General features: G+C 45.0%; 1 protein-coding gene across 2 annotated transcripts in view; it reads left to right on the top strand.

Moving 5' to 3' along the window:
* LOC140726121 (exocyst complex component 6B-like) overlaps positions 1 to 17161 on the top strand; it is an 835898-nt gene extending 818737 nt beyond the window's left edge. For both annotated transcript variants that reach the window (XM_073042078.1, XM_073042079.1), the window contains one exon: positions 9244 to 17161. In XM_073042078.1, coding sequence (XP_072898179.1) covers positions 9244 to 9376 — 133 coding nt within the window. In that variant the 3' untranslated portion in view covers positions 9377 to 17161. The remainder of the gene's footprint in view (positions 1 to 9243) is intronic.
* The last annotated feature ends 2247 nt before the right edge of the window (positions 17162 to 19408 follow it).

Below are 19408 nucleotides of genomic sequence, written 5' to 3'. Positions count from 1 at the left end.
TCTGCCTGATGGCAGTAGCGAGGAGAGAGTTGACATGACAGAGATGTACAAGATGTTAAGAGGGCGTAAGTAGAATGGACAATCAGAGAGTTTTTCCCAGGGCAGAAATGGCTATACGAGGTGGCGTAGTTTTAAGTAGGAAAGTGCAGGATGGGTGTCAGTGGTAGGTTTTGTATACAGAGCGGTGAGTATATGGATAAGCCTGCCAGGGCTGATGGTTGAAGCAGATACGTTAGGGACATTTAGGAATCTCTTAGATAGACACATGAATGATAGAAAAATGGAGGGCTATGTGGGAGGAGAGGGTTAAATTGATCTTAGAGAGGGTCTGTACAAAATGTTGAGCTAAGGTGCCTGTATTGTTCTATGTTATATGTTGTATGTTCTGTGACATAGATTCAGGTGAGAGGGGGAAGATTTAAAAATGAATCTAAGGAGCAGTTGTCACACAGAGGGATGTGGATATATGGAACAAGCTGCCAGAGGAGTGGTAAAGATGGGTACAATTGCAATTTTTAAAGACATTTGGACAGGAGCATGGATGTAAAAGCTTTACGGCCAAATTCAGGGCAATGTGTGTAGTTTAAGTAGATAACTTGGTTGGCGTGGAGCAATTGGGATGAAGGGCCTTTCTCTGTGCTATCCAATTCTATGACTTTATGACAACAGAATATGCTTCAACACAGTAAATGCTTGGACTGTTGATGGTGAAAGTCATGAAGTCCGAACCAGGCGAACAGCTTTCAGTTCAGTCTCATTATAAGGAATAGAGTAGATAATATTTTCACTATAACAGTGGAAGATTGTAATACCAAAAGACAAGAGCAGAATTCAGCCATTCGGCACATCGAGTCTGCTCCACTATTCCATCATGGCTGATTTATTATCCTTCTCAACCCCATTTTCCTGCCTTCTCCCTTTAGTTCTGACTAATCAAGAATCTATCAACCTCTGCCCAATGACTTGGCCTCCACAACCATCTGTGGCAATAAATGTCACAGATTCACTACCCTCTCAATCCCATTCTCCTGCTTTCTCCCCATAACATTTGAAGCCCTTAGTAATCAAGAACCTATCAACCTCTGCTTTAAATATACCCATAGACTTGCCCTCCATGGCAATGCATTCTAGCTAAATAAATTCCTCCTCATTTGCGTCCTATAGGGGCAGTCCTTCTATTCTGAGGCTATACCCTCCAGTTCTGAGCTCTCCCAAAATTGATAACGTCCTCTTCATACCCACTCTACTTATGCCTTTTAATATTCGGGTTGCGAGAGTGTGGAGCGAGCTGCTGATGAAAGGGGGTTCAGTTGCAACAATGAAGAGAAATTTGGATAGGTACATGAATGAGAGAGAGGTATGGAGGGCTGTGATGCAGGTGCAGGTATAGGCAGGTGGGACTAGGTAGAAGACTGGGCTGGCACAGACTAAATGGGCAGAAAGGGGTCTGTTTCCATGCTATAACACCCTGTAAATTTTAAGAATGATGTATGAGTTTTCAACTGTAAGCATTGAACTTATGTTGAATACAGCCCATTTTCTTTATCCCCCCCCCCACCACTCATCTTCCTCTCATCGCTCAGTACTCCCCACCCCTCCCACTCTCCCCCCTCACCTGCATTCTCCCTCACTAAGCTAAGCTAGGGCTTTGTGGCAGATCAACGAGCAGTAGAATCCCAGTCCATTTCCTTCCACAGATGCTGACTGACTCACTGAGTTCTTCCAGCATCTTGTTAGTCTCCCTATTTGCATTAGTTTGGCTCCATGCTCCTGGTGAATACCTTGTACTGCTCACTCCCTGCCATCCTGTGCATGAATTCGGCTAAGACAGGGACCTCCTGATGAAGGGTTTCAGCCTGAAACGTCGTCACTACTTCCTCCCATAGATGCTGTCTGGCCTGCTGAGTTCTGCCAGCATTTTGTGTTTTTATTTATTTCCAGCATCTGCAGATTCACTTGTGTGACCTCTGTGCAAGTTAAGTGTCTTAAGGGGTATGGGGGTTTTGGTAAGTTTTCAGGAAAATTAAAAATGATGGATCAGATTTTTCTTTCATTCAGCATTCTATTTCATTTCTGATTACTGTTTGCTTCGTTTCATTTCTGCTGCATCATAGGATCTCCAGAGCGTAAGTACATTTTCTGTGATACCTTATGGCAAATACCAGGGGATGTAATTTTATGATGATTGGAGGAAAGTATGGGGGGTCAGAGGTAGCTTTGTAGCTTATCCATCGATGTTGTCTGACCTACTGAGTTTCTCCAGCATTTTGTTCGCGTGTGTCGATTTCCAGTATCTGCAGAATCTCTTGAGTTCATCATTAAGTCTGTTCGCCTATAACCCATTGTAGATGAAACTGACCATCGTGGTCTGAAGGGCCTGTGCTGTACTGTTCTATGTTTGATGTCCTAAGTAAGGTCTGTCTCTATGTAAGCCAGCAAAACCAGTGCAGCCTCTCAGAAGTTATGGTGCAAAATTTTCATCCTGCAGAAGTGGAGAAACTCACAGTATATCAAGCATTTACCTTGTATCTGGATAAACATACCCAGGGCAGGGACAGCAAGTGTTAAATATCATTCAGAGCTAGTATCATAGATCAACAGGGCACTGCCTCAGAATGTCCCTTTAGTCCATGCAGACCAAGTAAGAGAGTCCTGTTTGCCTGTGTTTGATCAATATCCCTCTAAATCAAGGGTTCCCAACCTTTTTTGTGTTTTTATGCCATGGATCAATACCATTAAACAAGGGGTCCAGGGACCCCAGGTTGGGAGCCCCTGCTCTAAACCTTCCTTATCCATGTACCTACCCAGATACAATACTCTCATTGTATCTGCCTCAAATATTGAAAGGACAAGATAGAGTGGTTGCAGAGAGGATGTTTCTGATAATGGGGGAGTCTAGGACCAGAGGGCACCGCCTCAGAATACAAGGACGTCCCTTTAGAGCAGAGATGAGGAGGAATTTCTTTAGCCAGAAGGTGGTGAATCTGTGAAATTCATCCCACAGGTGGCTGTGGAGGCCAAGTCATGGAGGATACTTAAAGAGGAGGTTGATAGGTTCTTGATTAGTCGGGACATCAAAGGTTACAGGGAGAAGGCAGGAGAATGGGGCTGAGAGGGGTAATAAACCAGCCATGATAGATTAGAAGCCAAATGGTAAAAGTGGAGGAATTGACTTTATTTCTTACATCCTTCACATACATGAGGAGTAAAAATCTTTACATTACATTTCCATCTAAATGTGCAATGTGCAATCTTAGTAATTTATAATAAATAGAACAATCAATGTAATATAGACTACACTCAGTCTGATGGCCTGGTGGAAGAAGCTGTCCCGGAGCCTGTTCCTGGCTTTTATGCTGCAGTACCGTTCCCCAGATGGTAGCAGCTGGAATAGGTTATGGTTGGGATGGCTTGGGTCCCCAATGATCCTACGGGGGCCCCTTTTACATGAGGAATCCACGAGGACTCACTCATATGTCCACAGATCAGAAATATCTCAGCATCTCGATGTGTTAAGGCAACTGCTCTGCTCTGGACAGTTGTTGGAACCTGTGGAGAGTGTTAAACACAGTCCAGTTTTGTCACAGCCTTGTCACGGCCTTCCATCCAGTCCACCTCCACCGTGCACTGCTTCAGGAAGGTTAACAATAACTCAGGAATGCTCGTCAGCCTGGCCATTCCCTTTTCTCTCGTTTACCTTAGATTCAGATTCAGATTCAGTTTATTGTCATTTAGAAACCACAAATGCAATGCAGTTAAAAAATGAGACAACGTTCCTCCAGAATGATATCACAAAAGCATATGACAAAACAGACTACACTAGAAAATCCACATAATGTTTGGTAATCCCCAATCCAGAGTCCGGAGAGGCTGCTGCATATTAATATCGCGCTAGCGTCTTAGTGCGTTCCCTGGAAAGGAGCTCTAATCCCACCAGACAAAACAAGACCAAAAACTAAAGCTACAAGACCTGCACAAAACCACATAGGTACAACATATAGTTACAACAGTGCAAACTATAGCATAATTGATTAAAAAAACAGACTATAGGCACAGTAAAAATAGTCCAAAGATGTTAAAGGACTGTAAGTTCAAAAGAAATCACCACACAGTTTCCACAAGTCCCCAGGGTCCCGACAGACTCGCCATCCCACGCCAGCGGCAGAAGGGAATACCCCCGCTATAGACTTCCACGGTGCCACCCGACTCAGCCTCGCAGACGCAGCACACAACGAAAGGTCCGTCGAACCCAGCCTCGCAGACGCAGCACACACCGAAAGCGATCTGACTGCAGCGGACTCCGAGTCCGTCGAACCTCCGAGCTGACGACCATCCCCTCCGGCACGGCTTTTCCGAGCACCATCCTCTGCTGAGCGTATTAAGACGGCCCCGCCAACGGCCATCGGCAACACAACCCCGAGGACTGGGGGCCTGTTCTTCCCAGCAGAGTCCCGGACCTCACAGCAGCAGCAGCAACGAAGAAGGTCTTCCTGGAGATTTCCCGATGTTCCTCCGTGCTCCCACGTCCGTTTTCAATCGATTATGATTACGCATGGCAGCTGCGTCGCGCCGCCATCTTGGAATATAGAGTGTTGGGAGTCATAGAAAAGTACAGCACAGAAACAGGCCTTTTGGCCCAATTAGTCTACGTCAAACCACTTTAGCTGCCTACCTCCAATCACCTACGCTGGGACCAGAGCCCTCCATATCCTGCCAGCTATATACCTGGCCAAGCTTATCTAAAATGTTGAAATCGAGCTCGCACGCACCACTTGTGCTGGCAGCTCATTCCACACTCACACAACCCTCTGAGCGAAGAAGTTCCCCTTAAAGTTTTCCCTTTTCACCCTTAAACCATGACTATAGTTACAGTCCCACTCAACCTCAGTGGAAAAAGCCTACTTGCATTTACTGTATCTATACCCCTCACAATTCCATATACCTCTATCAAATCTCCTCTCAATCATCTACATTCGAAAGAATACAGTCCTAACTAGTCAATCTTTCCTTATAACTCTGGTCCTCCAATTCCAGAAACGTCTTTGTAAATGTTCTCTGTATGCTTTCAAGGTTATTTACATCTTTCCTGTAGATAGGAGACCAAAACAGCACATGATACTCACCAACTTCTCGTGCAACTTCAGCATAACATCCCATCTCCTGAACTCAACACTTTGATTTCTGGGAGAAGATATAGGAGTGTGAAAGTCCAGACGTCAGATTGTAGAAGAGCTTCGTTCCACCCCCGCACCCCACTGTCAGACTCAGTTTCTGGTTGCCATCCAACCTGATACTCCTGATGCAGGGGATGGGATCACAGAGTGGAGGTTGAGATGGGTCATTTAGATTCAAAGAGTTACACAGCATGGGAACAGTCCCTTTAGCCCAAGCCATCATGCTGATCAAGGTAACCGCTTGAGTTAGACCTATTTCTTCCCCTTTGCTGCAGATCCCACTAAACCAGGGGTTCCAGGGCTTTTTTTATGCTATGGACCAATACCATTAAGTAAGGGGCCTAGGGACCTCAGGTCAGGAACTCCTGCTCTAAACTTCTCCTATCTATATACCTGTCCAAGCTTCTTTTAAATATAATTGTACCTACCTCAGTTCATTGCATTTATATATCACACTCTGGGTGAAAAAGTCACCCTTCAGGTTCCTTTCTGTCAGAATCAGAATCAGGTTTAGTATCACTGCCATGAAATTTGTTGTTTTGCAGCAGCAGCAGTACTTTGCAATGCATAATTATTTTTAAAGAACTATGAATTGCAAGAGATATAGCTAAGGACGGTGACTGGAGATGGTGATGAATACGAGGTGAATGAGGAATGACGACGTGAGCGTGATCCTTGACGGTAGCATAAGAAGAGGTTATGCCCTCTATAATATGTCCCCTCTCACCTTGAAGCAATGCCTTGTCGTGTTAGACTCCACTACCCTGTGACCATTCAATTTCACGTTTTTTAAAACTCTATAATGTCACACCTCTGCCTTCAAGAGCCAGTGGGAACCACAGGTAGTAAAGACCATTTTAGACAATATGATCCTGCAGCTGTGAGACTTTATCGATCTTTCAGCTAAGCTTATTTGAAAATCAGGATCAGAATCAAAGAAAGATTAAAGATTAAAAATTAACTTTATTTGTCACATGTGCATCGAAACACACAGTGAAGTGTATCATTCGTGTCAAATCCAGTCAGCGAGGATTGTACTAGGCAGCCCACAAGTGTCAACATGTTTCCAGCACCAACATAGCGTGCCCACAACTTACAAACTCTAACCCTCACGTCTTGGAGGAAACGTGAGGGTTTCCTCACGTGGGAGGAAACTGGAGCACCTCGAGGAAACCCACACAGTCATGGGTAGAATGTACAAACTCCTTAGTGTCAGAAATTGAACCAAAATCTTAAAACTGGTTGCTGTGAAGCGATACATTAACCACCCTGCGAACGTCTTGCCCTATCAGAATCAGAAATAGAATCAGAATCAGTATCAGAATTAGAATCAGAATTACAATCAGGATCAGAATCAGAATTAAAATAAGAATTAGAATCAGAATCAGGTTTATTATTGATTTATGTTGAGAAATCTGTTGTTTTGTGGCAGCAGATCTGTACAAATATGGAAAAATTATAATAGTTTTTGAAAATAAATAGTGAGACAATGTTCATGGGTTTATGGACCGTTCAGAAATCTGATGTTGGAAGGGAAGAACCTGTTTCTGAAACATTGAGTGTGTGTCTTGTATAATGTATCATCTCTGAACATTATGCAGAAAAAGCTTTTCACTGTACTACAGTACATGCAATAAAATTAAAGCAATATCAATTCTGTTTCCGTACCTCCTCCCCAATGGTAATAGCAAGAAGAGGGTGTGTGTTGGTTGTTGACGCAAACAGCGCATTTCATTTATAAATATAGAACATAAAACAGTACAGCACAGTTGAATGTCTAAAGAAAGATTAAGAGATAGTCTTTATTTGTCACATGTACATTGACACATCGAAATACTCAGTGGAATGTATCGTTTATGTCAACAACCAACACAATCCGAAGCTTGTGGAAGGAGTAGCCTGCAAATTTCGCCACGCTCCCAGCCCACAAGTTGCCTAACCATACGTCTTTGGAATGTGGGAGGAAACCCCATGGGATCATGGGAGAACATACAAAAGCTAATCTTTAAAACTACCAAATTAGATAAAAAAGGCCAAAAGAAAAAGATGGAAAAAAAAGATGAGTAGTGCAGAGCAGATAAAGTTGAGGAATTTACTTTGCAGCTTGATTTTCAACCTCTTCAAAGATAAATGCATTGCTAAGCCATACAGTTTCTCAAATTTAATTTTGGGACAGTTGATTAGAATATGTGGTCTGGCAGTTTAGCACAGGGATAGTCTCAGTTAGGACATAAAACATACAAATGTTTGTAGAACGTGACAACATAGTACAAGCCCTTTGGCCCACAATGTTGTGCCAACCTTGAAGATCCATTTAACCCTTTCCTCCGAACATAGCCCTTCATTTTTCTAACATCCATGTGCCTATAATGCCATCCCTAGTAGGACATTACACGTACCCACCACTCTCTGAGTAAAGAACCTTTCTCTGATATCTTCCCCTATGCTTTCCTCCAATCCCCTTAAAATTATGCTCGCTGGCATTAGCCATTTCAGCCCTGAGAAAATATCTTTGGCTATCAATTCAATCTATGCCTCTTATCATCTTATATACCTCTATCATTGCTTCTCACTCTTCTTCACTCCAAAGAGAAAATCCCTAGCTTGCTCAAACTATCTTCATAATAATCTTCTATCTTCGTTGTCGCAGGCAGATGAGGACACCAGGTCGGTGGGTGCATTTAAGGTCAAGGTTGATAGATTCTTATTAAGTTAGAGCATGAGAAATTATGGAGAGAAGGTGGGAGAATGGGGCTGAAAGGGAAATGGATCAGCCATGATTGAATGGTGGAGCAAACTCGATGGGATGAAAAGAATGGCCTAATTCTGCTCCTTATGGTCTTATGGTCTTAAAGGACCTGCTCTGTAATCCAGGCAGGATCCTGGTAAGTCTCCTCTGTGCTAGTTGAAAGTTTCCCTATCCTTCCTATAATGAGGTGACCAGAACTGAACCCAATATTCCAAGTATTGTCTAGCCAGGGATTTATAGAGCTGCAATGTTACGTCGTGGCTCTTGAACTCAATCCCGCAACGAAGGCCAACACACCATACACCTTCTTAACCAGCCTATCAACTTACAGCATGTGTCATGAAATTTGTTGTATTTTGGCAGCTGTACAGTGGAAGACATTTAAAATTACTGTAAGTTACAAAAATATACATAATTTGAATAAGACAAGGAATTACAATTTCTTACTCCACAGTATTTCTCTGATACTATCATTCAAGGGTTCTAACGAATATTGGAAATTGATGGGTGGAGGTAATCAGGCAGATCCAACATGGATTAGTGGAATGTTGGTATGAGGGACTAAATGGCCTAATCCTATACTTCTGCCCTCTCTATTCCCACTAGGAATAGCCACTTACCTTGCTGTCCCATTCTGTGTTGTTGCTTTTTGGTTGGTTGTTTCCAACTCTTATCAGAAACTAGAACTTCTCCACAAGACCATAAGACATAGGAGCTGAATTAGGCCATTCAGCCCATCAAGTCTACTCCATCATACTATCATAGCAGATCTTTTATCCCTCTCCACCCTATTCTCCTGCCTTTCCCCATAACTTTTGATGTCAAAGTTCAAAGTACATTTATCGTTTAAGTACATATAGGTCACCATGTACAAACCTGAGATTAATTTTCTTGCGGGAATTCTCAGTAAATGCAAAAACCATAATAGAATCAATGAAAATCGCATCAACAGGGAAGACAACCAGTCTCCTTACTAACCGAGAACCTATCAACCTCTGCTTTAAATATACCCAACGACATGGATACCTTTACCTCCACAGCCATCTGTCCTCCACAGTCATTCCACAGATTCATCACCCTCTGTCTGAAGAAATTCTTCTTTATCTCTGTTCTAAATGAACAACCTTATATTCTGAGGCTGGTCCTAGATACCACCAGTATTGGAAGCACCCTCTCCACATCAATCTCTTGCAGCAGTAGCCATGACTAATTTTAATTATTTTATGCTGAATTCAAGTTGTTAACTATTCTGCCTTGAAATTCAACCTTCCAACGTGAATCACTTCAAACATTTAACCACCTGTCATATTCCCCTTGCAGGATGAGAGACACGAGCAGGAAGAACAACGTCTTTGCGCAGTTCCGCAAGAACGAACGGGACAAGCAGAAGCTCATCGACACAGTGGCGAAGCAACTCAGGAGTCTGATCAGCAGCATGTCCCACCACTCTTGAATCTACGCTCTGAGCCCCCCCTACCTCTCTCCGTCCATACCCCTCCCTCCCTCCCTCTGTCTCATCTGGACATTATGTCGGATTCAGGGCAATTCCCATCCACAGAAGTGGAGACCAGTCCATCGCTCAAAGGGCAACAAGTTCTTGGCAAATTCTTCTCTGTTGCATTGTGGGAAGTTGCAAACTGTCTTTCAATGCACGCGTGACGGAATAAGCAACTTCTCAGTTACTGAACTCCTTAGACACGCACCGCGCTGTCGGACCTGTACGCAGACAGCATGGGGTCAGACGCACAGTGGAACGTTCTTTACGTTCAAGATTCAGGATGCAAACTTACTCATCACGTGAACATCGAAGCATACAGTGAAATGCATCATTTGCATTAACAGCCATCATACCCAAGGATGTGCTGGTGGGCAGCCCGCAAGTGCCACCAAACATTCTGGAGCCAACATAGCATGCTAACAATGTCTGGCAGAACAACACCGAACAGAACAGAACAGAACAGAACAGAGCACGACAAGCAACAAAACAACAACAGCTAAACCAACCCCGTGCCTCCTCCCATCCAAGCACACACACAGTCCTCCAACTCCAGGAGAGGCCATCTTCACCCTCCAGCCTCCAGTGGACTCAGACTTGCAGACATTAGGCCTTCAGCTTCCCCACAGGACCCACGGTGATTCGTAGACTCACGTTCTGGCCTAGCGGCCCGTCTTCTGGTCTTCCAATTTGATCCTCAGGCCTTGATCCTTGACACTTACCCCAGAACCCGCCCGTCATCAAACACTACACTTCAAACTTTGGACTTGCCAAAGATGGGACTTCGAACACTAGGCCTCCTGTCTCGCCAATTCATAAACCCAGAGGGTCATCAGCCCTCGTTCTTCCAACCCGCACAGAATTCCGACTCCAGAACCTGCCAATGTCTCACTGACTGGGGATAGGCACCAGTCCTCACTGGTCTTCTATCCAGATATCTGGCTGCCGATGTCCCACGTCTGCATTCCTAGCTTTCAAGTGCAGAGTAGAGGCCTGTACTCCAGCCTGATCTCTTATCTCCCTCAATCCCCATCTCTAAATGCTAACCTGACTCCTAATTCCCCAGAACCATCCCCACAAACCTATTCACCCAACGAGGATTGTGAAGCAGAACATATGACCATAAGATATGGGAGCAGAATTGGGCCATTTGGCCCATTGACTCTGCTCCACCATTTCTTCATGGCTGATCCATTTTCCCTCTCAATTCCAATTTCCTGCCTTCTCCCTGTCATGCCCTGACTAATCAAAAATCTATCAGTCTCTGCCTTAAGTATACCCAATGACTTGGCATCCACAGCCACCTGCAGATTCACCACTCTCTGGCTAAAGAAATTCCTCCTTTTCTCTGTTCTCAAAGGACACCCCTCTATCCTGAGGCTGTGGTCTTAGACCCCCCCCCCAATAGGAAACATCCTCTCCACATCTACTCTATCAAGTCCTTTCAACATTTGATAGGTTTCAACAAGTCACCCCTCATTCTTCTGAATTCCAGTGAGTACAAGCCCAGAGCTTTCAAACACTTTCAATATGACAAGCCTTTCAATCCCAGAATCATTTTTTCATGAACCTCCTTTGAACCCTCTCCAGTTTCAGCACATTATTTCTAAAATAAGGGATCCAAAACTGCTCACAATATTCCAAGTGAGGCCACACAATACTTTATAAAGCCTCAAAATTATATTCTTGCTTTTATATTCTAGTTCTTTTGAAATGAATGCTAACAACGGCATTTGCCTTCCTCACCACAGACTCAACCTGCAAATTAATCATAAGGGAATCCTGCACAAGCACTCTCAAGTCCCTTTGCACTTCAGTTTTTGTGTATTTTCTCTCCATTTAGAAAACAGTCTACCCTTTTATTTCTTCTGCCAAAACGCATGGCCAAACACTTCCCGACACTCTATTCCATCTGCCACTTCTTTGGCCATTCTCCTAATCTGTCTAAAACCTTCTGTGGCCTCTCTACTTCCTCAAAACTACCAGCCCTTCCACCTATCTTCATATCATCCACAAAGCTGTCAATTCCATCATCCCTGTCTTGACACATAACGTAAAAAGGATTGGTTCTGATGTAGGCCCCTGTGGAACACCACTAGTCACTGAAAAGCCAACCAGAAAAGGCTGCCTTTATTCCCACTGTTTTTCCAATCAGCCACTGCTTTACCTATGCTAGTATCTTTCCTGTAATACCATGGGCTCTTAACTTGTTAAGCAGCCTCATGTATGGCACCTTACCTTTTGAAAATCCAAGTACACAAGATACACTAATTTGTTATTTGTTTGTTGTTCAAAGAATTCCAAAAGATTTGTCAGACAAGATTTTCCCTTGAGGAAACCATGCCGACTTTGCCCTATTTTATCATGTGCCTCCAAGTAACTCAAAACTATATCCTTAAAATCAACTGCAACATCTTCCCAAGCACTAAAATCAGACTAACTGGCCTAAGAAGAAAGTTCCTTTCTTCTGCCTCTCTCCCTTCTTGAAGATTGAAGTGACGTTTGCAATTTTCCAGTCCTCTGCAACAATACCAGAATCAATTGATTCTTGAAAGACCATTAATAATTCCTCCACCATCTCTTCGGTCACCTTTTTCAGAACAGCAGGGTATATACCATTTTGTCCAGGTGACTTATCTAACTTATGATCTTTCAGTTTCCCAAAAACCTCTCCCTAGTAATGGCAACTTCACACACTTCCGCCCCCTGACACTCTCGAACTTCTGGCATATTGCTAGTGTTTTCCACAGTGGTCTGATGCAAAATGCTTATTCAGCTTATCCACCATTTCCTTGTCCTCCATTACTACCTCTCCAGTACCATTTTCCAGCAATCCAATATCCTCTCTTGCCTCTCTTTTGTCCTTTATGTGCCTGAAGAAATGTTTGGTATCCTCTTTAATATTATTGGCTAACATACCATTGTGTTCCACCTTTTCCTTCTAAATGACTTTTTTAGTTGCCTTCTGTTGGTTTTTAAAAGCATCCCAATCCTCTAGCTTCCCACCAATTTTTGCTCTATTATTTTCCGTCTCTTTGGCTTTTATGTTGGCTTTGACTTCTTGTTAGCCACAGTTGTGTCATCTTGCCCTGAGAATACATCTTTCTCTTGGGATGTGTATATCTTGTGTTTTCCGAATTGCTTCCAGAAATTCCTGCCATTGATGCTCTGCCGTCATCCCTGCCAGTGCCCTTTTCCAATCAATTCTGGTCAACTCCTCTCTCATGCCTCTGCAGTTCCCTTGACTCTACTGTAATACTGATACATCTAACTTTAGCTTCTCCTTCTCAAGGGACAGGGTGAATTTGATGATATTATGATCACTTGTCCCTAAGGTCTCTAATCAAATCTGGTTCATTGCACAACATCCAGTCCGGAATAGCTATTCCTCTAGTGGGCTCAACTGTGAGCTGCTCTAAAAAGCCATCTTGTAACCATCCTAGAAATTCACCCTCTTGCGATCCAGCACCAATCTGATTTTCCCAATCTACTTGCATATTGAAATTCCCATGACTATTGTAACATTGCCCTTTTGGCATGTATTTTCTATCTCCTTTTGTAATTTGTAGACCACATCCTTACTACTGTTTGGGGTCTGTATATAACTCCCATCAGCATTTTACCCTTACGGTTTCTTAGCTCTACCCATAACAACCCCATGTCACCTCTTTCTAATGATTTGATTTCATTTTTACCAACAGAGCCATGCCTACCTGCCTGTCCTTTTGATACAATGTGTATTCTTGGACATTAAGCTCCCATCTGTAATCTTCTTTCAGCCACAATTCAGTGATGCCCGCGACGTCATACATGCTGAACTGTAGCTATGCTACAAGTTCATCTACATAGCTTAGACTTGCCTGTCGTAAATCCGAGGTGAATCATTCAGTGGGACAGATAACCAGACACTCGCTGTGGGCCATGCCCCGAAAGTTCCCAGATCACTTCCCTGTCCTATCCTCTCTGCAAAGCAGCCTCTCGTTGATTCCAACTGTCAAGTAAGATTGGTTTTAAGTTTAAGGGTTAGTTGCATTTTTTTGACAGACGCTTTTTACAGACTCAGTGAATCTTTGTCCGCACCAGAAATATCTGCTGAAACTTAGTTCATTCTGTCCTAGACCGTTCCTGCTTAACGGGTTAAGTCAGAAGACCTGGAGAGTACAGTCAGTGACACAGGGTGCTGGGGGAGAGGGATCGCTGAGGGATGGTGTGAGGGAGCTGGATTAACGTCAGTGGGGATACAGTGACAGGGTGCTGGGGGAGAGGGGTCACTGAGGGATAGTGTGAGGGAACTGGATTAACGTCAGTGGGGATACAGTGACAGGGTGCTGGGGGAGAGGGGTCACTGAGGGATAGTGTGAGTGATCTGGATTAACGTCAGTGGGGATACAGTGACACAGGGTGCTGGGGGAGAGGGGTCACTGAGGGATAGTGTGAGGGAACTGGATTAATGTCAGTGGGGATACAGTGACAGCGTGCAGGGGGAGAGGGTTCCCTGAGGGATAGTGTGAGGGAACTGGATTAACGTCAGTGGGGATACAGTGACAGGGTGCTGGGGGAGAGGGGTCACTGAGGGATAGTGTGAGGGAACTGGATTAACGTCAGTGGGGATACAGTGACAGGGTGCTGGGGGAGAGGGGTCACTGAGGGATAGTGTGAGTGATCTGGATTAACGTCAGTGGGGATACAGTGACACAGGGTGCTGGGGGAGAGGGGTCACTGAGGGATAGTGTGAGGGAACTGGATTAATGTCAGTGGGGATACAGTGACAGCGTGCTGGGGGAGAGGGTTCCCTGAGGGATAGTGTGAGGGAACTGGATTAACGTCAGTGGGGATACAGTGACAGGGTGCTGGGGGAGAGGGGTCACTGAGGGATGGTGTGAGGGAGCTGGATTAACATCAGTGGGGATATAGTGACAGGGTGCTGGGGGAGAGGGGTCACTGAGGGATGGTGTGAGGGAGCTGGATTAGCATCTGTGGGGATACAGTCAGTGACACAGAATACTGGGAGAGGGGGGTCACTGAGGGAGCTGGATTAATGTCAGTGGGGGATACAGTCAGTGACATGGCACTGGGTGAGAAGGGTCACGGAGGGGTGGAGTGAGGGAACTGGATTAATATCAATGGATATACAGTTAGTGACACAAGGCACTGCAGGAGAGATTGGCAGAAGGGATTTGTAGGTCAAAGTGCCTGTTCCTGTCTGTGCCAGGTCAGCTCTGAGCCCCCAGTCCCTCCTGCAGACTTTGACATTGGGCCTCCAACCTCTAGATAATTCACTATTTCACTATATAGTTACAGGCCCTTCTAGCCCAATGAGCTGCCCAGTTACACCCTTGTAACCAATTAACCTGCTAACCCGTATGTCTTTTCAACGTGGGTGGAAATCAGAGCAACACACAGTTGGGGGGTGGCTGCAAACATACAAACTCCTTACAGACAGCAATGGGAATTGAACCCCAATCTCTGAACACTGATGCTGTTTGGAGGACAGGCTGTAGGAATGATCTTGTCCCCTTCACCCCACATTTGTCTCATATTCCACTAAACCTGTCCAATCCCTGTACCTGGCCAAGTGCCCTCAGGTCCCCTGTAAATCCTTCCCCTCAAACCTTTGCCCCCTCTAGTTTTGGACTACCTGTTCTTTGGAAGAGACAGCATCTGTCTGCCTTATCTCTGGCTTCTGCCCTGCGGATTATTGTTCAAAAGAGTCAAGGAACCCCCCCCCCCCCACCCCCACCACTTCATGGTGAGGGAGTTGGAGACCCCTTCTGTAAGTACCTTCACCGTCACCACACTCTGAATGGGCCATTCTCCTTAAACAGTGATATTTTTGTTTGCTTCCTACCACCTTTTCTTTCATATACCTTTAGTGTAGGTACCAGACACTTTAACGGTTTTCACAGCAAGCACCGGGTTCTCAATCGCCAAGGCAGAGCAAGGTGTCCAAACACAGGACATCTGGGACCCTCACTCTTCAGCCAATGCCCTGCCGAGCAGCAGGGCCACTTGCCAAATCCTCATCCCTCAATCCACCCGACCCCCCCTCAATTCCCTCCCTCCATATCCCTCAGCTCCTTCCCTCCAACATTCCCTGATCTCCTCTCCGTCTTCCGTCCTCCCCAGGAGGATGTCTGGTGTCTCTGAGCCCTGGTTTCATGATTCAGGTCTGAATGTGATGCCACCCCTGGTCCCAACAACCTGCTCACCAGTTTGACCCCTTCAGCCATGAGGGCAGCCGGCAAGGAATGGACCCTGGCCTTCAGGAGAAGCGGGGAGAGGCTGAATGAAGCACGGCTATAGCTGAACGCACTCCCCATTCCTGACACAGCCACACTCCAGTGCCAGTATTGCCAAATAGCTCCAAGATAATGCCGCTGCTACGGAGAGATTCACGTTGTTGTTTTCAGTAACTGTGTCCCGGGGATTATCAGTTTCTAACCACTGATTATTGACTTCCACTGTGACATCTTGCTGTGGACGCCTGACTGCCAGTAGGAACAAGATAATCAGGAGAATAAAAGCTTCTCAATGCTCGGAATCGGGAATTTGAATGCAAAAGCAGAAAGTGGTGTGTTAATGGTCATTGTGTGCCCACAGTCTGAATGACCTGTGATTCCAGTCACTCTGCAGCAGTTTGCGAGGTGGCCATTTGGTGATCTCTTCCCACGTTTGGAAACCCTACGGTCTTTGTATCCCCAGTCGCAGAATGACAGAACGCTACAGTGCAGAAGCAGAGCCTTCAGCCAAACTGTTCTTCTACCTGGTCCCATCCACCTGCACCTGGACTGCAGACCCCCATCCACGTACTTACCCGAGCTTAAATGTTGTAATCGACCCCGCATCCACCACTAGCTCTGGGAGCTCGTTCCACACTCACACCACCCTCTGAGTGAAGAAGTTTCCTCTCGGGTTCCCCCTAAGCATGGTGGAGCATTCTTTATATTCAAATTTCAGATCTATTTATCACATGTACATCGAAACATGCAGTGAAATGCATCGTCTGCATTAACAAACCAAGGAGGTGCTGGGGGCAGCCTGCAAGTGTTGCCACATATTCTGTTGCCAGCATAGCAGGCTCACCATGTTCAGCAGGACAACACAAACAGGAGCTCAAACAATAAAAGCAAACAGATCAGCACTCCCCTTCCCATCCCTCCCACCTCCGCGCGCTCACACACCTCCAGTCCTTGGTCCTGCTTTCTCAGACTCACTGACATCGGGCCTTCACTTGCAAGACTGTTTACAGTGGGCCAGGTCGGGTGGAGAATCAGGCCAATGTGGTCTGAGGGGAGAGTTGAGCCATAATTTTAATCCTGTAGAAAGGGAATACCTAAGCACTCACAAATTGTATATGTACATTGTCCAGCGGACACATAGTATCCTGGCCTACAAGCTAGGTTTACTGCGTAAATATTGTGTTTTCTGGAGATCTGCTGACATGTTACTAACCATAATCATTGTATTATCTAATGTCATGTTTCCCTCTGTATGTATGCCTCCCAGTGTAACACATGCCAGCTGGCCAGTCCTTTTGTTATTTTTCTATGTTCGATTCGTTGGAAATTGCACAGGGTTTTATTTTGCACAGACGCAGTATTTACAAAAAAAAAATGGATAATGGGGGAAATTAAGGTTTTCTTTGCTTGTTACCAATATAGCAGACGCAAACAATGCTGAGGGAAATAACTTTCCTCGGTGTACAATACGAAGGACTGAGAAATAAAACTGATTGTGTTGCCACCTCTGTGTCTGTCTTTTTTGTACACACACACATACACACGGACACAAAAACACATACAAGCACACACGCACACACCAAGTACACTCACATCAGATACACACACATACACGCAACTGTTATTTTTTGTAACTTCAAAACATTAAAGACACGGGAGTCCAAAGTGTGAGTCTAACTTGGAGCTCACCTTAAGGGAAGCGAGCACCTGTCACGTGGCAGCATGACGACGTATGTAATTCACCTATTTATGCTTCTTTTTCTTGGGCTCTTCGCTCCCAGTGGAGCATCAGCCATCGATGCCTTCCTGCTTCCATTGCTCTCTGTTCTGTGCCAGTTTCTCAATGGTGGACCAGTAGTGCCCCCATTGTCTAATGTCAGCCTCCATATCTCTCCTCCATGTGCTCTTTGGACATACCTTTCTCCTCATTCCTTGGGGATTCAATTTCAATGCTCACATTTCAGGTACCCACGGTAGATATGGACTTCGGTGACCAAAGAGTTGTCATTGAACATAGGAAATCTACAGCACATTACAGGCCCATGTAATGTCGTGCTGACCGTGTAACTTACTCTAGAAGCTGCCTACCATTTCCCTAGCGCATAACCCTCTATTTTTCTAAGCTCCATGTACCTATCTAAGAGTCTCTCAAAGGACCCTATGGTATTTGAATCTACCATGTTTGTTGGCAGTGCATTCCACACACCCACCACTCTGTGAAAAATTTACCCCTGACATCCCCTCAGTACCTGTTTCCAAGCATCTTAAAACTATGCCTCTCATCATCTTATACACCTCTATCAGGTCACCTTTCATCCTTCATTGCTCCAAGGAGAAAAGGCCAAGTTCACTCAACCTATTCTCATAAGGTACGCCCTCCAATACAGGCATCGTCCTTGTACCTCCCCTCTGCACACTTTCTAGAGTATCCACATTGTTCCTGTAGTGAGGTGCCCAGAATTGAACACAGTACTCCAAGAATGCTTCGCCTTCGCTCGCCTCTTCATTGTCGGCTGTGCGGGATCCTGATGACTTTCCCTGCAGTGAGTCATGTGCTCACTCGATAATGAGCCTCTTCTCACAAAGTTGATGGTATGGTTGGAGTTCATCAATGTTTCTGTAATCCATCGTATCCACTGTACTGGGGATTGTCTTATACAGCTTCTCCAGAGCCCTGCTGGCTGGCCTTACCTGTTTCCACCTCTCACATTGGAGACATAGGGTTAGACTTTAAGAGATATTTATTTAAACAAATAACACACAATGAATTATTTAAATGAATAAAAGAACTTAATCAATCAATATATATATATAATTACAGAAATATTAAATACACAGCAACACCATACACAGATATGTTCACACACATGCACAAAAATGATGCATTTCACTGTTTTCATGTTTAAAAGTTTCAAGTTACAAAGTACTTTTTAAAATCAAGGAATGTATAAATCATACAAACTTGAAATTTGTTTGCTTATAGGCAGCCACAAAGCAAGACACCTGAAAAGACACAATTAAAAAATTAAAAGTCCAACACCTGAGGTGGAAGGGAAATGGAAAAACACAAATCATGCTAACAATAGAAGCAAGCAACAACATTCTGAACCAAGCTGAGACCTCGGATCTGAACCCCCGAGTAGGCCCACAGCCTCGGTATCAGTTCATCGTGGGGCCAGGACAGTCTTCATAGCCTCAGCGCCATGGAGAGGGGAGTTACCATCTTGGAGAGCAAGCAAAACCGGCTATCACCTCTGATCCTGACACCTTGTCTTCCCAGCCTATCTGGGCTGGCATTTAAACTGCCCAATAACGAACTGCACCTGGCATTAGGACCCGGGAACCACTGCAGCAGAAGACTCTGGCACCATGGAGAGAGGAGTGAACATCGTGGGAGAGCATGTGAAATTGGCTCTCGGCTGGTATTTAAATAGTCTAAACAGCAGATCGTATCTCGTGTTAGGACCCAGAAACTGCTGCTGCTGCAAAGGGCCCCAGCCATGACCACACCGCCCAGTTACTCAGACCAGGCCCAGATTTCCACACCACTCTCAAACTCTTCAAATCAGCTCAGTGCCCAGAGTGATCCAACCTCACATCCAGGCCAGTTGTGCAGGCATTGGAACTCCTCTCCAAAAGGCTCACTCCTTCTGCAACGTACCAGCATGGTTCACCCCTTGAATTGGCTTCGCCTTCGCTCGCCTCTTCATTGTTTGTGGTGATAACACAATTTACTTCAGAAAAGGTGTTA

Source organism: Hemitrygon akajei, chromosome 4 (assembly GCF_048418815.1).
Source record: "Hemitrygon akajei chromosome 4, sHemAka1.3, whole genome shotgun sequence".
NCBI lineage: Eukaryota > Metazoa > Chordata > Chondrichthyes > Myliobatiformes > Dasyatidae > Hemitrygon > Hemitrygon akajei.
Note: the sequence above shows the minus strand (reverse complement) of the source record. Positions and strands in the feature narration are given on the sequence as shown.